The sequence below is a fragment of the Pocillopora verrucosa genome, chromosome 10, assembly GCF_036669915.1.
Source record: "Pocillopora verrucosa isolate sample1 chromosome 10, ASM3666991v2, whole genome shotgun sequence".
Lineage (NCBI taxonomy): Eukaryota > Metazoa > Cnidaria > Anthozoa > Scleractinia > Pocilloporidae > Pocillopora > Pocillopora verrucosa.
This window is the reverse complement of record NC_089321.1, coordinates 457501-475064: the sequence shown is the minus strand read 5'-3', so window position 1 is coordinate 475064 and position 17564 is coordinate 457501. Positions and strand designations below refer to the sequence as shown.

The window sequence follows — 17564 nt, the reverse complement described above, 5'->3', positions numbered from 1 at the left end:
CGATGTAAAAATTACGAAAAAGAAAAAAACAATTACGTGAAAAGAGAGTGCTTTTTATTAGTCGGTTAGCCATCACAGAAATTATTTCTGTGATGCCGGAAAATTATTTTAAATATGTTTTTTTCCCCTTCAACTTTTGGATGACTATAAAACTTTGTAAAAGTAAGCAAAATTAGGTAATTTTTTTAAAGATACGGCTTCCAGAATGCAAAAATAAGTAAGATATAGCCTTTTAGAAAAATGGGCACGAACTTGTGAAACACCCTTTACACGAATATCCAGCTCAAACATCCTTCAGTGGTTCAAGTGCAGGTCAAGTCCAAGTGTAAATGAGTTTGAAGCTACTTGTGATGATTGTCAGCGGACAGAGCCTCCGGAATGTGAGGACTGGAACCTAGGGACGTCACAGAAAAGGGGGAATATAGACTTAATTCCAAATAAATTTCACTGCAAAGTTGAAAAATCCTCACTTGCGAAGCGTCATACTGTAACATGCTGGTTTAAGATGTCGTAACAATAAGTTTGTAATTAGGTCGGGAAAAAAATATACAAACAAACAAGGGTGAATCATTTTGGGAATGGGGAAAGTTATCAGAGATATTTTTTACAACTCAAAAATCTTGAGGGGCCTTTCAAGAGGGGTCCATGGGGTACTGGGGACCGGGGATAGAATTTATCCTCAGGATGCATCCCTAATATGTGTCCCCGGAAACAGCTCATCTACGTACCAGTCTCACCCAGAATTCTCCCGCGGTTCTCCTTTCTTTTCTCTTGCGTCAGGTGCAGGGGTCCCTGGACTAAAGAGTACACGTCGTAAGTCACGTCATCACTCAGCTCACGTTTCCCTCGGCCACTTGAAGGACATTTCATCGAGCATTTGGAGCCGGAGTTGGTTGCATAGCATACAGGCACTTGGCAGTGGACGAAAACAAAGGGACGAGCACTAATGAACTTAAAGGCTTCCACGCTGAACCGCTGAGCACGAGAAGAAGGCGATGAATGATATTTCACTGTTACATCACTTGGGCAGCTAAAGTGAAGCAAATTTCCTTGATCAAGGTGAAATTATACCTACGAATATCCTTAACAAAAGTTTTTTTTAAAACTTATGTTGTTGATGACCAGGGAATTCAAGAGAGCGGAGTGTATCCAATTTTACTTACATATCACCAACCACTAGTTGCCTAGGAAAACGTCTCAAGTGACCGCAAAATAAACCAGGTGTGATTTTGCAAAAGGAGTAGAAATCAAGTGTCCAAGACAGTTACTACTAGACATACCCTTTCTTTATAAATTCATATTTCAGAGAATTCTTTTGATCCTGGGTGGGCGTGGCATAACATCGATCAGCTCTGATTGACAGCTTTTTCTCATCTGTTGCCACGGATACCTCTAAGAACAATCGTCTGTGCAGCCCCACAGCAACAGAGAAATCATCTTTCGTGTAAGGATTCACAAATGTCTTGTTATGAAACATTCTCAACGACAGTGTCAAGTTCCCTTTGGCCTTTTCACGGAGTTCAAGTGTCGTTTTAATTGGCGTCCAACCAAGCGATGAAACTGTACCATGCATTGAGTAATAGCAGCTGAACTGCACTTTTATATCATGTAAGCGTGTCACGGCACTTTTAGTGGCCACGGGTATTATCAATGTGTTGGAGTAGATGATAGCTGTAGGTGTATACCTGCTGGTAGTTTTACAGCCCGTCAATGATGTTGTAACGCTAAGGTGTGTCCGTCCTTCTTTGCCTTTACATTTGGTGTCCAGGAGTCGAAGATTCTTTAAATCAAGACCACGGAGGAGGGTCTTTGGGATGAAAATAGTCATGGTTTTATCGCCGCAGAGGACATTTACTCCAGAAGCTTTCAGTGAAAATATAAAATATACAAGTATAATATTATAGACATACAAAATTTTAGAATCGGATGGTATATAAAGTTTCGACTGCAAATATGCATAAACCAAAAAAAAAAAAACTGAAATGACTGATTCGAAACAAGTAAGTTGACACACATTAGAACATGGGCATGCGTAGCATGCAAGAGTTCATTTGTTTGCTGTGTGGGTTGAGACGAGACAGTTTGTTACTGAAAAGAGCAAGAAAACTTTCAAAAGAACGAAAATAACGCATTACTTCGCCTTAAGAGAAAGAGAGGAAAAACCTAATTTATATGAACTCTCACATATATTTTGTGGTCTATTATCTAAATATTTTTAAGTAAAAATGAAATCGTCGCCATGCTTACTATTGTCTACTTCGCCGCCGTTGTTTGGTCGTCACACAACGCCCTCCATTTCCCGTTGGAGAGGGAATGCGTTGCGTGACGAGACCAAATAACGGTTGCGAAAGAGACTACGCTTACCACCGTTCCTCTAACAGAGAGAAAATCAAAATCATTCATCCATAGTAAGTTGCCTTAAAAACAAAATTCCGCGTAATTTTTCAACGAAAAGCAAATTGAAACTCTGTTGTTCCTTTATTAGACCATGGGCAAAGATATATTGCGATCTCGAACAAGTGAAAATACACTGAACAAGAGAAAACAATAATATTTCAAAGAGGGCTCCTTGATTGGTTGTTGCCCATCTAGACTTTGCCCTCTGTGTGAAAAAATACGTAATAAAATGCAGGTTGTTTTAAGTATAGATAATCACATGAGGCCAAGTACTATTAAGGATTAATTGCACGAGAGTTTTCAAAATTTTCCAATTACTTGTTTATCAATAAAGGGCAAAATTTATGCGAAGGAAAATCACGCGCGCATTCTATTTTTAACAAATTTCAAGATAGCGAACCGTTGCTATGCAACGGATTAGCCAATCATTAACAGGTAATCATGCCCTCTCTTGATTACTAAAAATGCCCTCGATTAAGAAAAAATGCCCTCTCTCTCAACCAATCAGCGCTCAGTAATTTTGCCCTTTGTTGATAAAAGGAATTAACACGCGATTGGGCTAAGTTCAAGGTAGCTTAAGGCGAATTTTATTCGTAGAAAAAGTCAAAACGCGGGAGTAATGGAAATGATGGAAACTAAAGGCCCACCTAAATGTGGGACATCGAAGCGGCACCACCAGACAATAGAATCTCATAGATTAGAGCCCAGCTGTTCCAAGGCCGATTAGCACGAACCCAGCCAGGGTTAAATTTTAATCTAGGTATCTCAATTACTTTGTTCAAATACCCCTTTGTACAATTTTCTCTGTTCTTTTTAGAGCATCCTATCCTAAATTTGTACACAAATAAAATTATAATGAATTTTCTTTTAAAGCTTTCAGATTTAAAATCAGATTTCTAACTAACCCTGGGTTATCTTAACCCAGCTTTGAACAACCCGGCCCACGACTCACTACACTTTGTTTTTGGTTCTTGTGCGTGCAAGGTTAAGCAACCCAGCCCAGCCCAGCCCAGCCCAGCCCAGCCCAGCCCATCTAATCCCATACCCACTCCCAGCATCGGCGTAAGAGCGGGTGACAAGAGAGTGCTGATTTCGCATACGGCAAAACCTCCACAGGAATGCCATCTGAGCCCGGTACTTTGCTGTAAGACAGATCAATGCCTTTATTGAGATCCTCCCCCTTTGGGGGCAAAGCCAGCTTTTCTTTGACCGACAGAGTGGGCGTGTTTGCAAGGGTATTCTTGCTGACCAAATTCTCCACAAGGTATATGTCAGAGTAATGACTGCCTCAAAACTCCACCTCCTGGCCAAAATTTTTGACAACATTAAAGTCCTTGAGTTTGAGGGAAAAGAACCAGCGGGTGAGAAGACTAAAGGCTTTTCTCATCCCGTAATAAATTTCCTACAACATGCTGCTCAGCCAGCTCAAGACTAACTGACACGCCACAAAAGGAAGACATTCTGGAATCTCCACTAAAGCTAAACAGCAACATTAAGTAACCGAAAAAAAGTTATAACATTTTATAATTTACCGTTTCCTCCAGAATCCATATTTCAGCATTACACTGGTAGTAAAAACATGTAAGTTTCACCCTTCCAATTTTCAGTGCCAAATAAGTTCATGCAAGACAACAATCGTACCTGCTGAGCAACCAAACAGCCCCATCCTTAGTGATATATGACCGTGCCATGCTGTTGGTTGAAGTTTGATGTAGCGAGCTTTGATGGGTGGGTTTAACTGGTGATAAACAATGCTGTTGCTGTCTTTATTTCCTTTGAATACCTACAAATACATGCATGTAAAATTAATAATCAGTTACCACAGTTATGCCATTGTAAAAGTTAGTTTCAACTTACATTTAAAATTATAACGTGTTGATTGCAATTGCTGTAAATTTGCAAGAGAAAGTAAAAACCAACTCCAATTTTGAATGCCAGCCTAGATATGTAGCATAATTAACTTTTTCCATACTAGAATGTATGATCAGGGGCTTAGCCTCTTGGTATTTGCAGATGAGTTAATTAATGACTACTTGCAACATATTATAACTGTTACCTCTATACTGTGCAGACATATGGATATGTTTTTAACAGTTTTAAACCAAGTAACTGCTTCTACATTTACCTTAGGTGAACTCTGTCCCGGTACTTTGTAGTAGTAGAAGTTCACTCCATCTTCACTGTACTGCAGCTTGTACGCTGTTACCCGCTGGCTGTGAACATTCCTTGTGTTGCTATACTTGTTAATTTGGTGTAACTCCATCGCTCTGACGAAGGGCTGAACGCTCGAAACGTCAGCTTTTTTACCCTTTACGGAGGCTAATTTACGTTTTCAACCCAGTTGTTAACACTAAATTAACTGCCAAGAGTCACCTGTATCCACTGATTTCCATTATCCCACCGAGCTGACCATCCTCCCTGTTTACCTCTACCAGCCTTAAAGTTCAATCTTCCCTGGATTGCTGCATGATTTCCATCCCATTGTGAAGATGCAGTGACTTGAGCGTCTTTAATGCGTGGACTCTTCAAACCAAGAGGTGCCGAACATTCTTTACAGAAATACAGAAGGTAAAAGAACAGTTTACGTGTATGTGTTTATGTACTGAGGTATGTTTTTGGGTAGGTACATACAGTTCTATTGAAAATTTATGAATTAGACAAAATTTGGTTGAAGAAGAAATTTTCTATGTATGTCATAATGTAGCATCTAACAATCTAGAGTTTCTTGCCATATCCATATTTCAGCATTATACTGCTTTAATAGTCAAAACATGTGTTTCACCCTTGCTATTTTCAGTGCCAAATAATTTCATGTAAGACAACAATCATACCTGCTGAGCAACCATACAGCTCCATCCTTAGTGATATATGACCATACCATGCTGTTGTTTGAAGTTTGATGTAGCGAGCTTTGATGGGTGGGTTTAACTGGTGATAAACAATGCTTTCCCAGTGTCTTTATTTCCTTTGAATATCTACAAATACATGCAAGTAAAATTAATAACCAGTTACCACAGTCATGCTATTTTAAAAGGAAGTTTCAAATTACATTTAAAATTATTGTATCATGTTGCAAGTGCAAGTAAAAAAAAACTAACAGTTTTAAACCAAGTAACTGCTTCTACATTTACCTTAGGTGAACTCTGTTCTGGTACTCTGTAGTAGTAGAAGGTCACTCCATCTTCACTGTACTGCAGCTTGTATGCTGTTACCCACTAGCTGTGAGCATTCCTTCCCTGTGTTGCTATACTTGTTAATTTGGTGTAACTGCCAAGAGCCACCTGTATCCATTGATTTCCATTATTCCATCGAGCTGACCATCCTCCTTGTTTACCTCCACCAGCCTTAAAGTTTAATCTTCCCTGGATTGCTGCATGATTTCTATCCCATTGTGAAGATGCAGTGACTTGAGCATCTTTAATGCGTGGACTCTCCAAACCAAGAGGTGCTGAACATTCTTTACAGAAATACAGAAAGAACAGTTTATGTGTATATGTTTTATGTACTGAGGCATGTAGGTATGTTTGTGGGTAGGTACATACAGTTCTATTGAAAATTTAAAAGTCAGACAAAATTTGGATTGAGAAGAAATTTTCTACATATGTCATAATGTAGCATCTAACAATCTAGAGTTTCTTGCCATATCCGTATTTCAGCAATATAATGCTTATAATAAAAAATGTGTCGCACCCTTCCATTTTTCAGTGCCAAATAAGTTCAAGGGAAACCAAGATGGTGCAAGTTATGCATTTTATAGCATATTAGTTATAAGCTAATTGCATTTTCATCATTGGATTAGACAGGTGTTTTTGCAAACAATTAATGATGTGCAATAAAAACTTTATGATTGTAGCATTAAACAAGACAGACAGTTTGGCAAATTATAATGCTTTTGGTAAATCAATTTAGAAAAAAATTTGGAAAACTGGTTGTTTTCAGGTCAAACTAACCAGTTGAAACTTGTTCTAGAGCAAATTAGCATAGAATAGCTAAGAAAATTGAACCTCAAACTGTTTTATCTTCATTTAAACTTTTCACTTTTGTGAATACTGTAAAATTGGTGTGAAATACTAGTTCTTAAATAACTTAAACCTACAAGATGAGAAACACCACAAGCGAGAGATATGGTCATGTTATCCCTATAACAGGATTTTCACCATGGTGTGAGTGACAAAATTTACCACATTATGTGAAAAATGAAATGTTTGCTACTAAACGCTTATTTACAAGAACCAAATGTTTGGTCCATCAAAATCAATTGCTTCTTGCACATCTTTTGTCAATCAACTGCACATCAACATCCTTTCTCCCCAATTCTACCTGCAAAAATTCCCCCAAATTAGAACTTCTTTGTTGCACCCAATTGCAACCCCTCGATAATATTTATGACGTGTTAACCCACTATCTCTCAATATTTGAAAATAATCAACAGATCTGTTTGTGAATTGACAATATACATGGGTGAGCAGGTACTCAAAGCGTGAGTTAATGTTAATTAATAACTCAGAGTAATGTTTACCATACCTAAACATCCATACAGCTCCATCCTTAATGGCATATGACCATACCATGCTGTGGGTCTGAGTCTGATATAACAGGCTTGGATTTGTGGGGTTATTTCATGGTACACAATACTATCCTTGTCTTTATTTCCTTTAATAACCTTAAATGATCATTATATACAAAATCTAGTAAGATAAGTGATTCCCGTGACAATAACATCATTGCAATTATCATTATTCTGTCTAATTAAGTGTTGCTTAAACAAAGTTAAAAAATGAGAGTTTAAGATATATTAACTTAATCTTTAATTTACACCCTAACAATAAGTATGCATATTCTGCTTACTGTTTGCTATACTTTCCCAAAGGTGCTGACAAGGAGAATTTGTCTAAATCTACTTTACTTGGTGATCATTTCCTTTATTCCCATGACCTTAGTGTGTGATCCAGAACTGATATCGAAAGGAGAAACTAGATGCCAGTCACTCTAAGGGGTTTAAAGGTTAAAGACTTCTCCAACACAAGCAAAGAAAAAAAATTCCCTTTTTTATTTTGGAGATTTAAACCACTTAGTGCACACTAGTAATAATTATTTGAAGGATGATATTAAGTTAAAGCACTGGATCTTTCATTAATACCCAGTCATGGTTAGTTGTAATCCATTAGCCAGAAGGTTGGGGTGTCATGTGGGACTTTGATGGAGAAAAAACACCAAAGAAAAGATAATCAATCAAAAGGTTATCACTAAGTGCAAGCTGCTTGTAAAGTTTACTGGATGAAAAGGCTGTGATGGCCAGCTGAATTTTTGGCCTGCAATCACATAATAAAGCATACTCAGCACTAATCTGCACAGCATAATCACTTACATGCCAACATTTTTGGCATCACTTTGTATATAATAGCACCCTCAAGAATGTTATTTATTCAGTATTCTCCTTGTGACCCATTAGCCATTTTGAAAGGAAATGACATGAACATCAACAGATTTTCCTTCATTTGAAGGTTCATTTTCTACACATACCAAAAGGATGACTTGTGGTTTGTCTGAAAATCATTCAATATGTGGCACATGGCAATTTGCATACCTTAGGTGAACTCTGTCCTGGTACTTTATTGTAGTAGAAGTTCACTCCATCTTCACTACACTGCAGCTTGTATGTTACCCACTGGCTGTGAGCATTCCTTCCTTGTGTTGCTATATATACTTGTTAATTTGGTGTAGCTGCCAAGAGCCACCTGTATCCATTGATTTCCATTATTCTTCCCTGCTGACCATCCTCCTTGCTTGCCTCCACCAGCCTTAAAGTTTAATCTTCCCTGGATTGCTGCATGATTTCTATCCCATTGTGAGGATGCAGTGATTTGAGCATCTTTGATGCAGCCACTTTCCATACCAAGAGCACTTTAACATTCTTTACATTGACAAAAATAAATGAACAAACACATATTGTTAGGAATAACGGAGGAAGAAAATCATTCATAACCATCCCTAGAAATTAAGTTGTTGCTTTGATAGAAATGTATTTGTTGACTTCAGTGCCAAGGGTAAATTTATTTATAACAATTTTTTAAGCATACATATCAAGGTGTATTATGGGTTTTTTCCTTTTTTGCAACATTACATCAAAACTAAACAATCATTGCATTTTTGTATTAAGAATTGATTAATAGTGCCTTTTGCATCTGTAAATTTAAAATGGCATGCTTAGTTTGTAAGAATATATGTAGCAGACAGCATTAAAGTTTAATTGCACCATATGTACATGTAATTTTGACCCTTAAACTCTCAAAATGTAACATATAACTTCTATTTGTAACATCTATATTTATAATTATTATTACTTGGATAAAGAACATTGCTTGGGCAAATTCTTTTTCAACTAAAACTGCAGGTTTTTTTTTCTACTGTTCTCTATTGTTGAGCTCAGTGATGTCTGACTAGGACAGATCAAAAACTACATTAAATTAAAGTTTGGTTGTAATTCACTTTCATTGAAAAGCACATGAACTTGTTACTACAGGTTCAGTACACATCTAAAAGTCAAGAACAATACGATGTTTCCACAAGTGACAGCAAATATCCCAACTAAGGTAAATTTCCGCACAGCCCCATCCCACATTATGCATTCAGTTCTTGTATAGAGAAAACAGTGAAAAAAAAACCATACATTTTCATTGGAAAACAGATTTGTTTACAATAGTATGGGGCTGTGCAGAAACTTTACCTAAATCAGATGCATAGCATGTTTAGCAATACCATAAATAACAAAAAACTGAGAGTAAACGTACAGTTTAAATTTATTACCCATGCAAACACCTTTCCTGATTGTGGCTTCGACATTCAGCGATTCCAGATATTTTCACTAATTCAACAACTAATTCACTTATATCGTTGTATGATCCAGTACTAGCTTGCATGGATTGCTAAAGTTTGTTTCATTTAAGTTACCAATATTTGCCACTATTTGGCTCAAGCCCCTTGCACACATTGCCTCCACGAACTTTGGAGTTGCAAAAATCATTTTGTAAGTAATGAAAAGAGTTTTTATTCGGGCTAGCAGTAAAAAAAAAAAAAAAAGGTGAACAACAAGGAACTTCAAAAATCAGATTCTTCCCTTCAACCCAATTTGATGCAGAGATAATTTGCATGCACACATTGCACCAATTTCCAGACTGACAAGTTTTGTGAAGTGCAAAAAAAAAAAAAAAAGAAAAGAAAAGGAAAGGAAGAAAAGAAAAAATGAGTTAAAAAGATTAAGAAGCATGATGCCAATTGACATGGCGTTTGACATGCTGATTTGCTCATGTTAAGTTATGGGGGGCAATTTTTTATTTCTCTTGTCAAAAAATAGGAAAGAATAACAAGATATGATAATTAGTCAGAAGAGGCATAAGCTGGCATCTGGAAGAGAGGTATTGGCTGTACAAGGAAAATTTCAAAGAATATCTTCATCAACATGTCAGCAAAAGTGTTTCTTTTCTCTACAAACCTTTTGAAGTTTTCCAAATACTTACAGATGGAAAAAAGCAGTATCAACTACAAACAAAGTTCCCTATCATTAATAAGTATTTTTTCTAAAGAATTAGAAGGCCATTTATCACCTAATTTTACAGTGGTCACCACTGAAAAATAGAGGAAGTAGCTAAAAACATTTACCATTGAAAGCTGGCAGCAAACTGTCCCGGGTAAATCAACCCTGCAAAGAGACTTTTGTAAACTTGATGGCGTTTTGCATTAACACCCTTCACAGTGTTAATGCTTTGTTTAAACAACTCCAGTAGAGAGCATTTTCTACAAGAAAAATACATGCTGTGTGGTGAACAAAAGGGAATCATTTACAAATGTTAAAAGTCAAACTAAAGAACTAGCTGGCAAAAAAGATTCCCAAACAAACACAGAAGGAGGTGAAAAACTTTGGGACAGTGATCTACAAAGAATTTGACAAAGTATGCAAGGAGTGATTGGGAAAGTCCTTTGGCGAAGTAATATCCCCAGTTCCTGAGGCTGGGTTAACAAAGAAGGAATCACCTGTTAATGCAAAGAAAAAAATTGTAAAGCAAAGATAAAATTTATAAAGAATGTGAAAATTCTCTAAAAAAAAAACTGTAGGCCTTCACCTGGCTCAGCGCATATCATTTGCAAGGCAAAGAGCAGTAGAATGCTTCAGTATCATCAATAAAGCAGAGGAAAGGGTCAACAATACACCAAAGTGACAAAAGAGGTTGCTTGTTCTCACAACATTGGATGGGGACCTTTAGCAGCTGCTGATGGATGTCACTCTCGAGTACCATTCAACAGACAAGAGGCAAGTGTCCCACCAACCAATGCTTGGCAGGTTTTAAAAGAGTATTCAAAGTCTCAGGGAGTAGACACTAATGTATTTGAAAAACAAACAAGTAAGTTCTAGGTTGTTCTACACACCAGCAAATTAAATGTAGTGCCTGAAGATTCAACCATATCACTCTGTTCTCTAACAGACACTTACAGAATACATGTACAACCCTCTTATACTGGTAAAAAGATCATTAAAAAAAACCATCTAACTCAGCTTCATAACCAAGTTGAAAGTCATTCTTAATCAGTAATATAACTTGCAGTTACTGATCAGAAGGCAAGCCCAAACAAAAAAAAAATAAGTATTTTCATTGCAGAAAATTCAGAAAGGTCAAAGTTAAACCACCTTAAAACATTGACCAGCTCCAGGCACCATCTCTTGATAATTAGATGACACCTACGTAACCAATCCAGTCACATGTAAGCATTTATTTGATGGTCATTTAGTCAGCTATGTTCAGTAATATTTATCGTAGGATTCATACCTTCCAGCTCATTCTGATTCTTCATAAGACCCCACACTTCACTACATTCCAGTGTTGTTTGATGTCAACAGAATTTGCTGTAAACAAAAAAGTGTAATAAACAATATTGTTAAGTATGATTAAAAACCAGTTTTTTGGGGGGTCATTGGCATATCACTAGCCTTTGGCATTTAACTTAAGCTGTTATTATTAAAGGTTAAAACCGACCACTCATTTTGATAAGTCTCTCGTGATTGATGCAGCCAAAATCTATTTTTCGCTGTACATGTAAGAACACAACTGTGTAAATATAGCTTTTATTTTCCTCATTAATTCAAAAAGTACAAGCATTGTAGCTTAATTGATAAGCTCATAGGACTCACAAAAAAAGTATAAACTCTCATGGAGCACGCTACAATAAGCTAATCAGAATCCCTGTTAGAATGGTTCAAATAATCTGATTGGCTGTACAAGACAAAAGCTGTCAAAAGTGTCAAACCACCAAAGTTCAAAAACCATCAAAGTTCACACCCTGCGATAGTTTACAAACTAAAATAATTCGGCAGGTCGAATTTAACGCTTTTGCCTGAAGTTTTTAATTCAGAATCTTGAAGTGAAATGTTCAGTGAACTTCAGCCGAATTATGACTCATAAAAACACGCGGGTTTTTTCACATGACAAGGTAGAAAACAAACTGTTCAAGGCGAGTGTTTTTTAAATGAACGACAGCCGAATTCACCGGAACATGAAGATCGCTCGGGATGACAGCGCCGCAAAACTCGGCTGCAGTGACTGAAGTGACTTTCCACTCAACACATTGGAAAGGATATCAGAGCGAGCTCTTATTTTTTCACTCGAAGAGCGACATGATAAGTGAGCCGCGATGGACACCGTCATGATTAGTATGAATTTTAACAATTATGCCAGTTTGGTTATATTTTTCGGAGCAACTTCAGAATACCCCGCAACTCATTTACATGTCATTGAATAAGAATAGCGTCTATTGTGTTATGCCTCGATCTTCAAAGCCTCCCGACACATGTAAGTGAGGCGGAAATGAGTTGCGGGGTATTCTGAAGTTTAGCCTATTTTTCATCATTTCTGTTTTGTTCTGTTCTGTTTTTGAACTCTGAACTTTATATACTATACGAGTGTTGGCTGTGTTTGATTTTCATTACCGTACGTAAGCTTGCACTCTAACTGAGCGTGAAAATCTTTAAAACTCGGAATGTCTATTTTGTTTTTCCTTTGAGGATTTTCGTATTTGCCCACGTTTTAATAACGTTAATAACGGCGCCTGGTATGTTTACAAACCTTTCTTTGGTTCTTCTGTTACTACTTGCCGGCTCGCTTGTTCCGAAATTTCACTTTCAATTATCGGAAAAAAGCTAAAAAGAAGTCCCGGAAAAGGTCGAACATGGTACAATTTGGCGGATGGCGTGACAGCTTTAGCTCAGTTCTATGCTCTATACTCTCATAGAGCACGCTCTTTCAACCAATGACAGCGCGCGTTATATCCGAACTTTATTATAATTAACAAATATAGAAGCCTTGGCTGTGCTCTGTTCTGTTATAAAGCACGCAGGAAGCGGCTTGAGCACTCAAGAAGTGTAGGGAGAAACACGAGACGTAGTCGAGTGTTTCTCCCCACTTCTTGAGTGCTCTAGCCGCTTCCTGCGTGCTTTATAACAGTACAGAGCACAGTCAAGGCTTCTCTATTTGTTTTATAATAAAGAATCCATTAAATTCCTTTCAATTTTCAAAACAAACTTTATTTCCAAAGCGAACAACAGTGTCGTCAGCATGCTCTATACTCTCTTATTATATACTCAACATAATATCGAGTTTCTGATTGGTCAATGATGAATGCATAAATAGGTTATAGAGTGCAATACGGAGAAGTTGCCATGGAAACACCGGAGAAGCGTCAAATTTGAACACCAAATTATAAAAAAATGGCTGACAGCCGGTTTGCTTTGTCAAACCAAAACATCGTTGAGCAACTTAAAGAAAATGCGAAAAACAAAAACACGTTGAAAGCTACACAGACCTGGTTATTATGTTATTCCCTGAGGCCGATTGAGATCAAACATTTGAAAACAGTTTAGCGGGCTTAAGTACTCTTGCCGCTTTTAATAACTGAAATTTAGCTTTTGAGTTCGGCTTGTAATATTTTCTGAGAAACTTTCAAGAACTTCACGCTTGATTTACCTGTCACAACATTACATTTTTGATTGGTACAAATAAAACATGTGAGCATTTTGGAACCCATTGAAGTGTTTTTTGTAGTACGTAAGGCGTGCAGAGTAGCGCGATGGAGTAATTTTGTCGAGAATATAATAAATAAAAAATCGTATGAACCTGCTCGTGCATTTCGTGATTTATGGTCACTCGTGATGTTTTGAAAGTTCTCAAATTGCACTCGCCTACGGCTCGTGCAATTTTGAGAACTTTCAAAACATCACTCGTGCCCATATATCACGAAATGCACTCGCGTTCATACGATTTCCTATACATAAAGCACGCTACAATAAGCCAATCAGAATCCCTGTTAGAATGGTTCAAATAATCTGATTGGCTGTACAAGACTAAAGCTGTCAAAAGTGTCAAACCATCAAAGTTAAAAAACCATCAAAGTTAAAAAACCATCAAAGTTCACCTTCTGCGATAGTTTACAAACTAAAATAGTTCGGTAGGTCGAATTTAACACTTTTGCCTGAAGTTTTTAAGTCTCTAATACAGAATCTTGAAGTGAAATGTTCAGTGAACTTCAGCCGAATTATGGCTCATAAAAACACGCGAGTTTTTTCATATGACAAGGTAGAAAACAAACTGTTCAGGGCGAGTGTTTTTTTAATGAACGACAGCCGAATTCACCGGAACATGAAGATCGCTCGGGATGACAGCGTCGCAAAACTCGGCTGCAATGACAGATGTGACTTTCCACTCAACGCATCGGAAAGGATATCAGAGCAAGCTCTAATTTTTCACTCGAAGGGCGGCCGATGTGGTTTCTGAGGCTTGCTGTGATGACCGGAGATCGCCATGATGAGCGAGCCGCGATGGACTTCAGCATGATCATATTCGCTCAGACACCGTCATGATTAGAATGAATTTTAACAGTTATGCCAGTTTGGTTATATTTTTCATCATTTCTGTTTTGTTCTGTTTTGTTTTCGAACACTGAACTTTATATACTATATGAGTGTTAGCTGTGTTTGATTTTTATTTCCGTACGTAAGCTTGCAATCTAACTGAGCGTGAATCAATCTTCAAAACCTCGAATGTCTATTTTGTTTTTCCTTTGAGGATTTTCGTATCTGCTCACGTTTTAATAACGTAAATTACGGCGCCTGGTATGTTTACAAACCTTTGTTTGATTCTTCTGTTGCTACTTATCGGCTCACTTCAGTTCCGAAATTTCACTTTCAATTATCGGAAAAAAGCTGAAAAGAAGTCCCTGAAAAGCTCGAACATAGTACGGTTTGGCAGATAGCGTGACAGCTTTAGCTCAGCTCTATGCTCTATACTCTCATAGAGCACGCTCTTTCAACCAATGACTGTGCGCGTTATATCCGAACTTTATTATAATAAAGGTTAAAACCGACCACTCATTTTGACGAGTCTCTCGTGATCGATTCAGCCAAAATCTATTCTTCGCTGTACATGCAGGAACACAACTGTGTAAGTATAGCTTTTATTTTCCTCATTAACTAGAAAAGTACAAGCATTGTAGTTTAATTGATAAATTATCTTTGTTGAAGCTCACAGGACTCACAGCAGTCTCATTTAATTTTGATGTTGCCTAGAAAAGCTTGAACGCTCTTAATTAATGGTGTAAGTGTTAGTAAATTTGCAGGTACAGCAAATTAGAGCTAATTTCTGGAAAACAACACAAAAACAACGCTAACCTCAACTGTAAATCTGACATCTGCGAAAACGCAGCGTCCTCTGAAAAATTTAGGCTAGAAATCGATCTTAACTTCCTCGAAAACGTGAACGCTCTAATCGGGTCAGCCGTCATGTTTCCGCTCTTCGATTGAATAGCATGAAACTCTGCTGAGGGTCTCGAACCAAGATGAAACCCAGGCCTTAAACTACTCGAATAGACCGTCTCGGTTTATAACTTAGTTTCAAATATGGAATGAATCGACGAATTATGTCTAATCTGTAGAACGAAAAAACATTGTGAGTGAAATAATTTGCCAAGAGTGGTACATGGAGAGGCTTTTTTCTTTTTTTTCCTTAAAAATTGCAATATGGCGTACTATTCCGATATCACCATTTGCGATTTATCAACAGTCAAGCAACGTGGTTGAACCAGACATGAACATTATAACATGCTTTACAAGTGAAGAATTTTTTCTGACTGTTTCCTTCACCCTCGTCGATCTTAAGTTTCTTTTTCAGCAGAGTTTTGCTCGACAATGTAGCCGCTAAGACCTACGCATGCAAAGGTAAACAAAACTTATGAATAGTATCACCACCGTAATGCCCTTGTCATGGTGCTACTGATTGGAAAGATTTTATCGTCTTGTACCTCTAGCCGGTAGGATCTTAGGAGGCTTAGCAAATACTACCGGCTAGAGGTACAGCTTGTATATTTGATAAACTTTGCTCAGTTGTTACAATGGTTTGCTTCGCATTTTACTCTTTCTGTGCTCCAAATTAGTCTTACACTCATTTGAATCACCTTTTTCAAAAATACGTATTCATTCATTTATTTTTATTTGGTCTTGAACCTGTGGCTGGTAGAATCAAGGGGGGCTTATAGAATACTACCGGCTAGAGGTACAGCTTGCATAGTGGACTTTGCCTTATTTTTATTACGGTTTGGTTCACATTTGACTTTTCTGCATTCCAAGTTGTAGTTTTACACTCTTTGGAATAATTTTTTTTTGAGTACATTTGAATATTTGTTCTTTTATTTTTTAGATTAGTCATACCCTCCTTGGCATCACTTTTTCCATGAATTCATTTACATTTTGTCCTCTCTTAATTAGTCTATAACTTCAGCTAGTAGGATCTTAGGAGGTTTAGAAAATACTTGAAATACAGCTTATTTACTTCATTGACTTTATCTTATTTTTGTTAGTCTGCTTTACATTTTACTTTTTGGCATTACATTTTAGTCTTAAACTAGATTGGAATAATTTTTTCCAAGAATATCTTCTTGTTGCATGGTTGTGTACCTACCGATGCTTATTTGATAACACAGCACACAAGCTTTGAGCATCAAATGACTCTTTATAGGGAATCAGCTGAAACTAAAGCAGGCATTATAGGGCAATAAGCTATGGATTTCTGGTTAGTGTTCAAATAAGAAAAGTTTGATTTCTTTTTAATAATAGCAATTTTTATTTAAAAATACAATAAATAACACAGGCACAGGTTAATATCATTTATATGATTGTATAAATTCTGTATATATTGTAGATACCTATTTTATATTTTCAACAATAACTCGCCTTAAGGTTTTCAGACAGTCATACATGCTGTTAAATATCATTGAAAATACAAAGGGAAAATGTCAATTTGATGAATGAAAATCATGTTGTCATATGACTTCCTAAAGATGACTTGATTTTGGTTTTTCAGACAGTGGTTGGCCTTGTCAACAATAATTCTAATCAAACACAAATATCATGAAAATAGAGACTGTTCCTTTCTAAGAACTTACACTCATACTTAGACAGAGTATTACATGACAACCTTTGGTAAATCTTGTTTACATGTTCAAGTCTAACATGAATTTCAAGTCAAATTCATCTAAAACTGGTTATATTTGTATTGAAATAAATCTGCAACTGAAGAAAATACAAATCAGGCTAGTTTAAAATTTATTAATTTGAAACTAATTTAAAACATAGCAATGTTAATGATTTAAAGCTTTATTCACATACATAAGCTTGCCCTCTGACTGATAGTGATTTCTGAGTAATCTAAGATCCTACTAGCCAGATGAACAAGACCACAAAGCATGAAAATATAGGTATGGAGTGACTCCATAAACAGTATAAGACTAAAATGGAATGTAGAAAGGTTTTTCCATAGAACAAGAAGTAAATGAAGTAAGCTAAATTCACCTTAAATGCGCAAAGTTCTCCTGGTCTAAGTATTTTCTAAGCCATCTAAGATCCTACCAGCTTGAGGTACATGACCAAGAAACGAGAAGATGTTCATGAAAAAAGTGATTCTAATGTAGTGTAAGACTAAATGGAATTTTAAAAAAGTAAAATTCAAAGCGAACTGTGATAAAAATTGGGCAAAGTTGATTAAATATGCAAGCTTTACCTCTAGTATTTTCTAAGCCCTTTAAGGTCCTACCAGCTAGAGGTACCATATAAAAAAAAATAAATGTAAACA

General features: G+C 36.8%; 1 protein-coding gene and 1 long non-coding RNA gene across 2 annotated transcripts; both read right to left on the bottom strand.

Moving 5' to 3' along the window:
- Positions 1 to 341: 341 nt before the first annotated feature.
- On the bottom strand, positions 342 to 5329 carry LOC136283922 (ZP domain-containing protein-like). Its single transcript, XM_066173488.1, has 4 exons — positions 5229 to 5329; positions 1281 to 1863; positions 729 to 1030; positions 342 to 394 (listed from the first exon to the last, which is right to left on the bottom strand). The coding sequence occupies exons 1-4, from the start codon at positions 5251 to 5253 to the stop codon at positions 342 to 344; spliced, it is 963 nt and encodes a 320-aa protein (XP_066029585.1). The 5' UTR covers positions 5254 to 5329.
- A 2659-nt stretch (positions 5330 to 7988) lies between these two features.
- LOC136283855 (uncharacterized) lies at positions 7989 to 11178 on the bottom strand. Its single transcript, XR_010718956.1, has 3 exons — positions 11081 to 11178; positions 10057 to 10191; positions 7989 to 8311 (listed from the first exon to the last, which is right to left on the bottom strand). It is a non-coding gene; the product is annotated as an uncharacterized lncRNA (long non-coding RNA).
- Positions 11179 to 17564: the final 6386 nt, after the last annotated feature.

Excerpts from the sequence above, each read along its gene's own strand:
- LOC136283922 (XM_066173488.1), bottom strand. The coding sequence starts at position 5,253 with ATGGAGCTGTATGGTTGCTCAGCAG. Across the intron at positions 1,864-5,228 it reads GCTGTATGGTTGCTCAGCAG|CTTCTGGAGTAAATGTCCTC; the intron begins GTATGATTGTTG and ends TTTCACTGAAAG. Across the intron at positions 1,031-1,280 it reads TATGAATTTATAAAGAAAGG|CTGCCCAAGTGATGTAACAG; the intron begins GTATGTCTAGTA and ends GCTTCACTTTAG.